At 40.0% G+C, this 13,678-nt stretch overlaps 1 protein-coding gene across 3 annotated transcripts in view; it reads left to right on the top strand.

Moving 5' to 3' along the window:
- LOC115139957 (E3 ubiquitin-protein ligase DTX1-like) overlaps positions 1-13,678 on the top strand; it is a 76,935-nt gene that overhangs the window by 53,107 nt on the left and 10,150 nt on the right. For all 3 annotated transcript variants that reach the window (XM_029677867.2, XM_029677866.2, XM_065026599.1), the window contains exons 4-5: positions 7,779-7,840; positions 8,004-8,165. In XM_029677867.2, the coding sequence (XP_029533727.1) occupies positions 7,779-7,840; positions 8,004-8,165 (224 nt within the window). The remainder of the gene's footprint in view (positions 1-7,778; positions 7,841-8,003; positions 8,166-13,678) is intronic.

Genomic DNA, 13,678 nt, shown 5'->3' with positions numbered 1-13,678 from the left:
AGACAGCAATGTTCCTTTTTTTCCATAAAGATTATTTTTATACCCTTTTGTTGGTCACGTTATGTTGAGAAATCCACCGGAAATAGCGGTCACGACAACGCCGATAATAATAAATATCGACAGAAACATGGCAAACGTTTTTTATAATCAATCCTCAAGGTGTTTTTCAAATATCGATTCGATAATATATCAACCGGGACAATTGGCTTTTCAGTAGGAGCGAGTGGAAAAATGACTTCCTCTGTCCTTTACGCAAGAATCACTCTGTATGCAATGTAGTCGTTTACACTCATTCTTCAAAATAAAGGCCTGAAACTACGTCTAAAGGCTGTAGACACCTTAGGGAAGCCACAGAAAAAGGAATCTGGTTGATATCCTTTTCAATGGGCAATAGGGATGCATAGAAAGACAGGGGTTTCAAAATAAGAGTCACTTCCTGATTGGATTTTTCTCAGGATTTCGACTGCAATATCAATTCTGTTATACTCACAGACAATATTTCTACAGTTTTGGAAACTTTAGAGTGTTTTCTATCCCAAGCTGTCAATTATATGCATATTCTAGCATCTGGTCCTGAGAAATAGGCGGTTTACTTTGGTAACGTTATTTTTCCAAAAATAAAAATAGTGCCCCCTAGTTTCAAGAGGTTTTAATGTGTTTGAGCCAATCAGTTGTGTTGTGACAAGGTAGGGTTGGTATACAGAAGAGAGCCTATTTGGTAAAAGGCCAAGTCCATATTATAGCAAGAACAGCTCAAATAAGCAAAAAGAAACCACAGTCCATCATTACTTTAAGAAACTTTGAAATTTTCTTCAATTGCAGTCACAAAAACCATCAAGCGCTATGATTAAACTGGCTCTCATGAGGAACGCCACAGGAAAGCAAGACCCATAGTTACCTCTACTGCATAGGATACATTCATTAGAGTTTCCAGCCTCAGAAATTGCAGCCCAAATAAATGCTTCACAGAGTTCAAGTAACAGACACATCTCAACATCAACTGTTCAGAGGAGACTGCGTGAATCAGGCCTTCATGGTTGAATTGCTGCAAAGAAACCACTACTAAAGGACACTAATAATAAGAAGAGACTTGCATGGGCCAAGAAACACGAGCAATGGACATTAGACCAGTGGAAATCTGTCCTTTGGTCTGATAAGTCCAAATTTGAGATTTTTGGTTCCAACCGCCGTGTCTTTTTGTAAGACACAGTGTTGGTGAACAGATGATCTCTGCATGCGAGATCATCCGATCTCTGCATAAATAATTGAGTAATCTATTGCCTGTAAGCTCGATAAATTATTATAAATATTTTCAAAGAAGTGTGGATCATCATTATTTGGACCAAATAGATTGAGCCAAATCTGCTTATGGTCCAATCGAATAGTTTGCACACTTGGTTCAAAATGATTGTTAATTAATATCATCACCCCTTTCAAGTTTCTTTGCCTACGGGATAAATATATTTAGTCCCCCCAGTCCCTTTCCCATTAAACTTTGTCTAAAGGGGTGATGATACCGTTCAACAGTTTGGGGTCTCTAGAAAGAGGAGTGGGAGGCCCCGGTGCACAACTGAGCAAGAGGACAAGTACATTAGAGTATCTAGTTTGAGAAACAGATGCCTCACAAGTCCTCAACTGGCAGCTTCATTAAATAGTGCCCGCAAAACACCCGTCTCAACGTCAACAGTGAAGAGACGACTCCGGGATGCTGGCCTTCTAGGCAGAGTTCCTCTGTCCAGTGTCTGTGTTCTTTTTCCCATCTTAATCTTTTATTTTTATTGGCCAGTCGGAGATGTGGCTTTTTCTTTCCAACTCTGCCTAGAAGGCCAGCATCCCGGAGTCGCCTCTTCACTGTTGACGTTGAGACTGGTGTTTTGCGGGTACTATTTAATGAAGCTGCCAGTTGAGGACGGATCGTCTTTTGAGGACTGATCGTCTTTTCTTATTATCTGTTAAACCATTACATTTATAACTAGCTATACTTATTTCACCACCTACCATAATGAGATACAAGTTTCGATTATACTTACCATAATATATGTTTGTAAACTTACCATTAAGAAGTACCATGATAATTGAATGTTTATATAGCTGTACCATGCTATTTGCACTGTTAAGAATACTGCAGCGGTGACTAAGTAAACCTCTAATTGTCCTCTAATATTCCACCTGCTAAAACCTCTCCCCCATCCCAAGTTGGGTTGTCATCCCAGTGGCTGGCTGACCACCCCTTTACACATGGATCCTAGGGTCTTCAAGAGATAGGGGCCCATCCTTTAAAAAGAACACATGGTGCCACCTACATTACAGGTCCAGTTTTGCAGCGGAATAATTTTGTGCTTGTCTTCTATGGCTAGTAAAGAGCATCACCTACTGGTCTGGGTAGGCATGTCACATTTGCTTTTCATATTGAGTTTCCACGGTTTTCATCTGATATTCACTTTCCAACGGGCCTTTACTTTTGATCTTCTGTACCTGAATCGCAAATGTCAGAACGTGTATCAGTAAAAACAACCTCAGAACTATGAACACATTCATCCAAAGTAGGAAGAAAGTGGAATTTAAAAGATGTTTGTGTTCCAACAAGGCCTTTGATTCTTTGCCTATCTGGAGTGTACAGAGCACTCCTCTTATGAACATTTCCTCTGTGATCATACCAAATGTTAAACTCAAAACTTGCCATATATCTGGACATTGGGTTTCTCAGGGAGTTTTACAGTTATAGTAAAGGACAGAGAGGCAGTTTGCAGGTGATTTGTTTTGTTTTGTCATTTCAACATCAGGAAGTCACTTCCTCATCTCAACTTCCTCAATTCACTTCCGCGTTAGAGCACAGAGAAACACAATCTAAGGTTTTGTGCTGTCAGACAGGAAATGTTAGTTTTACTTTATCTGTGTGTGCTAAAGATGGCTGAGGGGGATACATGGTAAGAGAGATCCTTTCTACTTGCACTACTAGCTTGTTTGATAATGAGGCTGTGAATAGTACTTTACTCTGCAATTGCCCAGCAGTTCTCTCTGCCCTTGGCTGAGTGAGTAAGGCTTGTTTTGGTGCTCATGTCTCCTTGTGTTAAGTGATTATTACCAACGTTGTCCTCTGTTCAGACTGGAGAGCAGAGCTAGCTCTCTAAAGAGGGGAAGCCAGTGGATGAAGCAGGGATTACACAGCCGTGTGTGTTACCTGCCCTTCTCTGCTCTCCACTAGACCCCCTAGCCCTGTCTCAGTCCTGTCTCAGTCCTGTCTCAGCCCTGTCTCAGCCCTGTCTCAGCCATGTCTCAGCCCTGTCTCAGCCCTGTCTAAGCCCTGTTTCCATTAGATTGAATTAAAGGAGAAATAACTGAATAAATCATGAAGGCCCATCCAGACCAAACCGATGCTATGTAAGAGATGCTCTGTGTCATTATTGCTTATTTGTCTGTTTTGAGAGTGCTTTGTAAAGTGCATTACTGATGTTGTTCTCTTCCCCTGGGCATAACCAGGGGCAGGGTCTGCCTTCCTCTCCCAGTCCTCCAGCACATTAATATGCGATTAAGCACTTTTTGAGTTTTCTCCTCTCCTCCTCCTCCTCCCTGTCTTCCTGGTGCATGATAAACAGACGATGAGCTATAAGGGCTCCGTCAGCACTTCTGTAACTGGGCCTAATTTGGTCTCTGTATCCGGAGGAAATCACATTGCTATCAGCCTAATTAATTCCTGCTCAAGTCAGGCTGGAGAGTCAGTCTTGGAGAGAGGGGAGGAGAATGAATAGAGGAGAAGAGAGGGATGGAGGAGAGGAAGGGTAGACAGGACTGTGAAAAGGGAACAGAGGATGAAGAGAGTGATAAGGGTTGATGGAGGGGAAGAGAAAAAGAGGTTACTGGGTCTGTATTCTCTCATGGAATTTACTTGAAAGTGAAATACCAGAAGACAGTATTGTTTTACTGTACTGTACGTTTGTAAGGTACTACCTCCTGATCAAATCTGAACACTAGTTTTAATAATAGATGAAAATACAGCTAAATGATCAGTAGATCTTAGGAGTGACTGCGAGGCTTTTCTGTGTGCAGCATGGCATCCAGCTGTGAACTCGTGACCATGTCCCTGCCCACACAGGGAGAGGAGCAGAGGGGGGATGTAGGTCAGCAGTGGCCCATCGCATGAATCCCAGCCCTCGCCCCAGCTGCAGGAAGGACCAGGTTACTGGCCCCAGAGACGGTCCCTTCCCTGAAACAGTTCAATGATAAAGAGCAGAGCAGAGAAGAAGAGGGATACTATAACCCTACATACGCTTACAGATTACACCCTGAATGTTGTCAGATCTTCAACCAAAACCTAATATTTTAAAAAAGGATCCAGAGTGAACAAATAACACAAAAATGTGATACTTATTTCATTTTTCTGCAACACTCAATTCCCCTTTGTGAAAAAGTAATTGCTCCCTTACATTGAATAATTGGTTGTGCCACCTTTAACTGCAAAGACTGCAAGCAAACGTTTCATGTGGTTGTTGATCAGTCTCTCACGTCACTGGAGGAATTTTGGTCCACTCTTCCATGCAGAACTGCTTTAACTCAGCAACATTTGTAGGTTTTCAAGCATGAACTGCTTGTTTCAGGTCCTGTCAAAACATCTCAATCTGGTTTAGGTCTGGACTTTGACTAGGCCATTACAAAACTGTGCATTTGTTGCTTTTCAGCCATTCTGATGTAGACTTGATTGTGTGTTTTGGATCATTGTCTTGCTGCATGACCCAGCTGTGCTTCAGCTTCAGCACACAGACGGATGGCTTGACGTTCTCCTGTAGAATTCTCTGATACATAACAGAATGAATGATTCCTTCAATGATGGCAAGTTGTCCAGGTCCTGAGGCAGCAAATCATCCCCAGACCATCACATTACCACCACCATATTTAACCGTTTCTGCACATGTCCACGCTGTTTAAAGGCACAGTCAACTTAGTGTATGTAAACTTCTGACCCACTGGAATTGTGATACAGTGAATTAAAAGTGAAATAATCTGTCTGTAAACAGTTGTTAGAAAAATTACTTGTGTCGTGCACAAAGTAGATGTCCTAACTGACTTGCCAAAACTATAGTTTGTTAACAAGAAATTTGTGGAGTGGTTGAATTTGTGGAGTGAGTTTTAATGACTCAAACCTAAGTGTATGTAAACTTCCGACTTCAACTGTATGCAAAAACTAGCCTTTTTGAATTTTGTCTAACGTTAGTAGCTAGTAGCCTTGTCAAGGATGCGTCATTCATTTGTCACACTAAACGTGTTACAGAGCAAGCAGAACAATAGTAAAACTTGATTTTTTTGGTTGAAAAACCCCTCTGGTGTCCACGTTGACCTATTTTAAAGATTTTACTTGGCAAGTCAGTTAAGAACAAACTCTTATTGACAACGACTTGTAAAGCTCCCCCAGCCAAACCCTCCCATAACCCGGACAACACTGGGCCTATTGTGCACCGCCATATGGGACTCCCAACCATGGCCAGTTGTGATACAGCTCAGGATGGAACTCGGGTCTGTAGTGCCACGTGCGATGTAGCACTGCGATGCAGTGACTTAGGCTGCTGTGCCACTCGGGAGGCCATCGGTTGGTGGATATAAAGTCTAAGATCTTTGGTTGGCTGATGAAGAATTTCTTATTGGAATAATCATGGCCAGCTGGTTTTGTTATCATAGGGCTAACTGTGCCAGGTTATCCCATGGGAGCAGATAACAAGAAATATTCTATCACATATTTCTATTTTATTTGGCTGATGCAGATTTTAAGACGCAGAAAAAGTTTACATTTTTTTCATGTTTGCAAGTGTGGACCAGGTGTTACTAAGAATAACTCGAGGGTCTTGTTAATTAAAAGCTTCAAGTTGGAGTTACTAGCTTCCCATATTTAGAAATGAAATGTGGCAAGAAATGCTGTTGTGTGTCTTTGTGCAACAAGACTTTATATGGTTGAATGATCTCATGGTGTTAAAACATTACGCTTACAAATCCTGTAACACTTGCACTGTCTCAAGGTGCACTCGCGTGTGTGTACGCATGGGTGTACGCATGTGTGTGTACGCGTGTGTGTGTATGCATGTGTGTGTACATGTGAGTGCCAAGGGCTCTTTTATATGTTGCTCTCTCCTGGTGAAAATGTATTGTTTAATCACAAACACTCTCCATGAAATTCCTGAATTATACGTGTGTTTCAAGAGGCAGGCGCTCTTGATTTGAGATACTGTAAGTGCATGTTTAAATATAGGGAGGAATTCTCCCCGTGGGCAATGCCTAATTTGTTTTCGTTGAAAATGCCTGATTGTCTGCTTGAGCTGATTTGCGCGCACTGCAGACATGCCAGCACAATAATCTTATTGGCTCTTGGCCTTTCTCCAACACAATACATACAGGTTTTTTTCGGCCTTCCTGAGCATAAATGGGCCACGCATGCACACAGCTGTCTGACATGCATCATGCTATAGTATAGGCCATTACCCAGCTAGCTGACCTTGTCCTGGCCACAGCTTCATATCTCTACTCCTCTATGTAGCCCAGCCTGTATATCGCTACGCTAGTTCCCCTGAGAGTGAGCGGAGATAAGGCAGCTCAGACCCAGAGTGTCCAGGACACGTGGGCCTTTGTTAATTCTGTAAAGCTCATTGAAGGGCTCCCCTGGCACAGGAACACAGGGTCTACTCACATCAAAGCGGCCTTTCGTTAGGGATTTGTGAGGGAGGTGCTGAAGAGATACTGGGCTAAGGGTCCTGGACACTGCCTGTACATGGAAGAGAGAGACAGAGATGGAGAGAGAGAGAGGCTGGTGGGAGGGGCGGGTTCGTGTGGAGCACATCTAGTCAGAGCTGCTATTGGGGGAAGGGATCTCTTAGATCAATGGTATTAACGTTACATAATACCTTTGGGAAAGTAAGGCAGTTTTATTATTCTACTCTAATTCAGTGACGTGCTTCTTGCGTGTACTGAAATACTGTGTAAGTTAATACAGGATAATAATTCAATCATCAAAGCAATGGTCATTGCGTAAAGCGCTAAACTGTTTTGGTTGTGTTGACATCAAAATGGCTTCCTTTTCTTCTATTTGGTCCTCTCCATCACCGCAGATCAGTTGTTCTTTTCTCTGCACATAGAGTAGCAGAAGCAGCAGCAAAAGAAGCTCAGCCTGCGGTCTCGAACCTTAAAGCTCTAATCCTAGCTCTGACAGGTGACCTTTCCCTGCAGTCTGGTCTGCCCTGTGTGGGAGGGCACTCCATTACCAGACTGAGGCTGTGGTTTCTTAAAAGGGACTTACCAACACACACTCACACAAGCTCATCTTGACCCACATGCTTTGTGCACAGCTCTCTATCACTCCTATTTTAGATGTCTTTGCAGGTAAACAACAGTGGTTGTCCTCTCTCTGTGTGTGTGTGTGTGTGTGTGTGTGTGTGTGTGTGTGTGTGTGTGTGTGTGTGTGTGTGTGTGTGTGTGTGTGTGTGTGTGTGTGTGTGTGTGTGTGTGTGTGTGTGTGTGTGAGAGTGTGTGTGCTCTAAGTGTCATTCTGAATCATGCTCTGGGACAGCAGTGACTGTTGATGAGTCAGGCTGTCTTGTATGTGTTTGTGGTGTAGTTACTAGCTAGGACACGTGACTTGACCATGGACTCTTTCGCACAATGGCGACATATTCTACATCTGTTTAAGTGTGGCCATTCTGACTGAGGAAGTACAGTACTTTATAACAGTGACCGATAGTCATTATGTTTAGTTTTCTGAAAACCGGACGATTTCATATTGGACGTTTTTCTCTCTGCAGGGTCCCGGCCCTCCCTGTTAAGAACTTCACTGGCTCTGGACCAGTTCACCCAGCAATTGCAGGTGATGGTTCTATTTTTCTTCTCTTTTGCAATACATTTTATTTTTTATTCCCGTAGGCTGCATCTACACGAGTGCTTTACTTTTCGCATTCCATTCTTAGTCATAATACTAAACCAACACGGCTCTTTTCTTTCATGTATGTATGTATGTGTGTGTGTGCCAGGTATGACAGGTATCCTGATGTGTGCTGCTGGCCTGCCTGTGTGTCTGACCCGGGCCCCTAAACCCATCCTGCACCCACCGCCCATAAACAAGAGTGACATGAAGCCTGTGCCCGGGGTCAATGGCATCCGCCGCAAGACCAAGAAGAAGCACCTCAGGAAAGGTAAGTACAGGTGTAGGATCTTAATTTGATCACCCTGTTGCAGGAGAACTTTCATATTATGCCAATTGTGGTGTAATTGAGGTTTAAAAAGGCTTCTGAAGTTTGTAATTTCCACTTTGAAATTTCAGAGTTGATTCTCCCTTAAGAAAAATGTATCAACCCCTACAAAAAAATGCCCATTAATTAAAATCCATTCACATTTCCTGTTGCTGCAGGATTATTTTCCTGCTGTAGAAAACTGGCTCAAGTTAAGATCCTACATCTGTATGTATGACAGGTAGGGTTCCCTTGGACACTGGAGGGGTGGGGCTGTCATGGAGTGTGAGAGGAATTCTATTGAGACATTAAAATGTAAAGTAAATCTCTCCTCTGGATAATCAGAATATCTTTATTCATTTAAACATACCTGGTATTTGACTTAGTGACTAGGTTCTGCCACCAATAGACAATACAAACAGATAGAGACACAAAGTCAACATACAGGATATACAGTATAAATAGGGTAAACATACAACTCTGGAGTATACGATGATTTACAGTGATGACATACAATTTACAGAGGGGATATATCTATATATGGAGAGGTGTACATAGTGCAAATGCAGTATAGTGCAGTTATTATTATTTCACCTCATTGAAGGCAAGGTGCAGTGCTCGGCTCAATGCAAAGTTTTAATCCCTATGAGCCTGAGGGCCAGTTGGTGAGGGCCACAGTACCGGATAAGAAACTGTTCAGGCGGCAGTTGGTTTTGGTCATGATTGACTTGAACCATTTGCCAGAGGGGATTCTTTGAAGGATGGGGTGTTCGAGGTGGGTGGGGTCTGCGATGATCTTTCCTACACGCTTCCTTGTCCTGGAGTCGTGCAGGTCCTCGATGGAGGGCAGGTCAATCAATCAAATGTATTTTAAAAAATAATACAAAAATCAACTTACATTGCTACATCAAACATGTCTAGCAAACCAAACACAGGTATTAACAATGCTCAAACATACAAAAAATATAAATAAAATACAAAAAAGAAACAATTTAAGTTTAATTTATATTCACTCTGAAAATATCTTATTATAATGATCCATGAAGATGTTATTCTTTTTGTTATTCACTATGGTTAGTGGTTTAATAAGATCATTAAATTCAATCAGAAAAATTGGTAATTTTGGTATAGAATTTCGGAATTTTTGTTTGTGTATAAAGTATTTGGCAGCAAGAATTTTAAAAATAACAATAATTTCAGTGGTTTTGTTATCATTGCAATAGTAACATATTATATATTTTATGTTAAAATTATAGGCAGTGTTCATAATGGTAAATAAGTACTTTGCAAGTTTTTCCCAAAATTCTGACACAAATTTACATTCAAAGAACAAATGAGACAGATTCTCACCTTCTTTTTCACAGAAAACACAGATATCACCAATAGCCACAAATTTGGACATCATAGAATTACATGGATATATCTCATGCAAAATGTTGAAGTGCACTTCCTTAACTTTGTTTGGTATACAGTATTTGTAAGGTCTTAACCTTAATTTTTCCAGACAATGTCAGGAATCAGCATGTTCCAGAAAAACTGTCTTCTCGGTGTAAGTTGGTTTTGTGAATGAAGAATTTGTTTTATATATTTATTACAACAAGCTCTCCCAAGTAAGCCCACACCTTCCAATCTGAGTTCTGGAAAAACTTTGTGATCATTCCCAAAATTAAGATGACTTTTCACAAGTGTAGTTAAACCACTGGGAACGGCTTTGATCACAGAAATAAACTCTCTGAAAGGTATTGGAAACTCTTTCAATGTTATAAATTGTTCATATGTGAAAATATTACCCTTGTTGTCGAAAATATCAAGGACAAAGTCAATATTCCTCTCATTCCAGCTGGGGTAGAACAAAGACTTATTCCTTACAGTTATGTCTGAATTATTCCACAAAAGAGCTTTATGAGGGGGAAAATTGTGCAGGAAACATATTTTCCAGGCCAGTAAAGCTTGTTGGTGAAACCTAGCCAATTTAGCAGGTAATCTTTCAGGAATATAATTACATTTCAGTAAAAATTGAAGACCTCCCAATTTATCAAACACATTATTTGGAATATAATACCATATTGAATCAGTATCGAGCAAACATTTTTTCAACCAGTTTATCTTGAAAGTGTTATTTATGTCAACAAAATCCAACACTTCTAGACCGTCTTCAGCTCTTTTGTTAGAAAGGACAGATTTTTTAGTTTGTGAGACTTATTTTTCCAGATGAAGTCAAGAAAGGTCTTATTGATCTCTTTACAAGTATCTGGATTTACACATAACGATAATGAGGGGTACACAAAATGAGACAGTCCTTCTGCCTTGGACAGAAGTACGCTGCCAAGTATAGAAAGATCTCTTTGTAGCCAATTATTAACTATATTTTTAGTTCTCTTAATTTTAGGAGAGAAATTCAAATGTTGTCTGACTAAGTGTTTTTTGACAGATGAATTCCTAAATATTTAACACAGTCCTTTACAGGAATATTTTCTATTTCTTTATCATCAGAGTCAAATAAACATAAGATTTCACATTTAGAAACATTCAGCATTAATCCTGATGCAATAAAAAATGCAGTTATAACATTAAGGGCATGTGAGACCTGGTCTTTGTCTCTTAAGAAAAGAGTAGTAACATCAGCCAGTTGGGAAATTTTGATTTCTTTGTTAAAAATGGTTAAGCCATACAAATTTGCATCATTCAGAATATCTAGAGATAGAAGTTCCACAACCAAAATGAATAAAAATGGCAAAATTGGGCATCCCTGTCGTACACTTCTGTTGATACTAAATCTTTTGGAAGTATTAAGGTTTAGTAGCATAGAACTATTTATATCTTTGTAAAACATGCCAATTACTTTAATAAAATGTTCACCAAATCCAAAAAGTTTAAGAGACCTAAAGAGAAATTAATGTTCAATTGTGTCAAAGGCTTTACAGAAGTCCAGAAATGGGACAACCGCATCTGAGTCAATTGCATCTGAATAATCTATAACGTCCAAGACTAAAGGATGTAATGTTAGAGCTTATGTGAAGGCCCTTCATAAATCCTGTTTGAGTCTCATTTATAATGGTATCTATTCCTTTCTTTAATCTTTTGGCATAAAGCAGAGCAATCAATTTGTAATCAGTATTTAATAAAGTAATTGGTCTCCAATTGTCAATGAGAGAAAGTCCTTTATCAGGCTTCGGAATCAGTGAAATAAGGCCCTGTTTCATAGTGGAGACCATTTCCCCTTTTTTAATGCAATCTTGAAACATATTGAAAATCGGGTCTTCTAGTAACTCCCAAAACTGTCTATAGAATTCAACTGACAGGCCATCAGGGACAGGTGATTTCCCTTTTTTCATTGAATTCAAAGCCTCTCTAATTTCTCCCATTGACACAGGTGAATCGCAAACTGAGTGGAAATCATCCTCAATTACAGGCCATAATTCTGAATGTGGCAAATGTAGCTTTCACAACCATCATCCTGAAATTGAGAGCTATAAAGGTTTTCATAAAAGGAATTGATAAATGATGATATTGTAATGGGATCTTTGCATAAAACATCGTTAATTTTGAGTGCAGTTATAGATTTTCTTTTGTAGTTTCTCTTTTCAAGTGCAAAAAAGTAACTAGTGTTTCTTTCCCCCTCTTCAATCCATTTTGCTCTTAACCTTACAAAGGCGCCCTTTGCCAGATCCGTATAAGTCTGTTCTAATTCTAGTTGTAAAGACCTGAACACAGACTCCTCTTCTTCAGATAGATTATCTTCCTTTAGAAAACTGTCAAGCTTGCTCATCATCTCCTTTTCTCTAAGGTTCTTTAATTGCATCAGCTCTTTGGCGCGTTTAATGGCTACCACTCTGACTTTATATTTGAAAAATTCCCATCTACTTCCATGACCCAAGACTTTTCTAGCAAAAATATCTTTAGCTAATGATTTGATGTTTTCAATGAGATCAGTATCTTTACGAAGTGTATTGTTTAATTTCCAATATCCTCGAGTACCTTTTGATTTTTTAGTAGCTTGTAAATTCAGGGAAAACAAGTGATGATCAGAAAAGGGAGCCACCTGATGATCTACATCTATAACAAATTGTAACAAAAATGGGGAAATTAGGAATAAATCTGTTCTAGATTTACGTGACATAGTTTTGTTGGTCCAGGTATAACCCTTAGCATCTGGATTGAAATAACGCCAGGCATCCTCAACACAGAGATCCTTGCAGAATGTAATGATAATGTTACTATTTTGAAGGTTTTGACTCGTTCTAGGAGGAAAACGATCAGCAGATGCATCAGGTGTTTCATTAAAATCCCCTGAAATAATTAGAAAAGCCTCCGAGTATTTGTTGTTTAAATCCTGTACATTACAGATGATGAAAATAGCATTGTCAAGTTTAACAGTTACTATGACCCATCTGCCCTCTTGTGAAGATGTGGATTCAAGAATGTCACCTTTAAACTTGTGAATAAAAATCAAAACACCAGCAGACTGATTTGATCCATGACTGAAACAGGCCATATCTCCCCATTGTGCTTTCCAAAATTTCAAATAACTTTCACCCGAATGAGTTTCCTGAAGAAGGACAAAATCTGCATTACTGCGTTTACAGTATAAAAATAAAGCTTTCCTTTTTGTAGAATTTCTCAAACCCCTAGCATTCAGACTAACGATATTGAGTGAATTGAAAACGAACTCCTGCATTCAAAAATAAAGAACACAAATTAGATAACAAGTATTAATGTGAACAATAAAACAAACAGTGAACCTTGAGAGGATTACTCGACGGAAAACTACGCTCAGATGAGGTAGAGGTGGTTAACAGAATAACAAATCCATTTACTTCCTTTTCTTTGGCAAGAGTTCATCAGTTGTAGTTCGAACGGCACATGTATAATTGGCAGTACATTAACTGTACTCATGGTAATACTCACAGTTCCAATTAGCTTAATGTCAACAGAGTTACCCAGTAATCATTCGTCCTTGGATAAATGCGTGTGGGCCCTTGAACCCCGTCTTTCCTTCTTGTTGCGCCTTTTGTATAAGCGTCCACAGTTTCTCTCTGGCAGCCTGATCCTGTGGCATCAGAGCTTCTTTGATGCGGAGTTTCTTCTCGCCCAGAAACTTGTTCCCCTTGGCCATTTTCCATATGATGTCCTTGTAATGGCGCATAGTTAAGCGCAAGATGATATTGCGAGGGGGTCCATCAGATCTTCGTTTCCCAAGTCGATGTACCACATCAATCACGTCTCTTAGTCTGTCTTTGATGCATGGTGCCACTTTTCCCAGGATATTAATGAATCCTTCTCTAATATCCTCTCCCTCTACCGCTTTTACACCTTGGATTTTCAGATTCCACCTGCGAGAGTACCTTTGAAGTTCAGCTACATTCTCACACAGCTCATTATTTTTGGATGGCATTTTCTTCAGCTCATTCTCTAGGAACGTTATCTTTTCCTTGTTCTCGCTCACAGTTTTGTGTAGTTGATTGACAGTTTCTGAC

The sequence above is a fragment of the Oncorhynchus nerka genome, linkage group LG13 (genome assembly GCF_034236695.1).
Source record: "Oncorhynchus nerka isolate Pitt River linkage group LG13, Oner_Uvic_2.0, whole genome shotgun sequence".
NCBI lineage: Eukaryota > Metazoa > Chordata > Actinopteri > Salmoniformes > Salmonidae > Oncorhynchus > Oncorhynchus nerka.
Note: the sequence above shows the minus strand (reverse complement) of the source record. Positions and strands in the feature narration are given on the sequence as shown.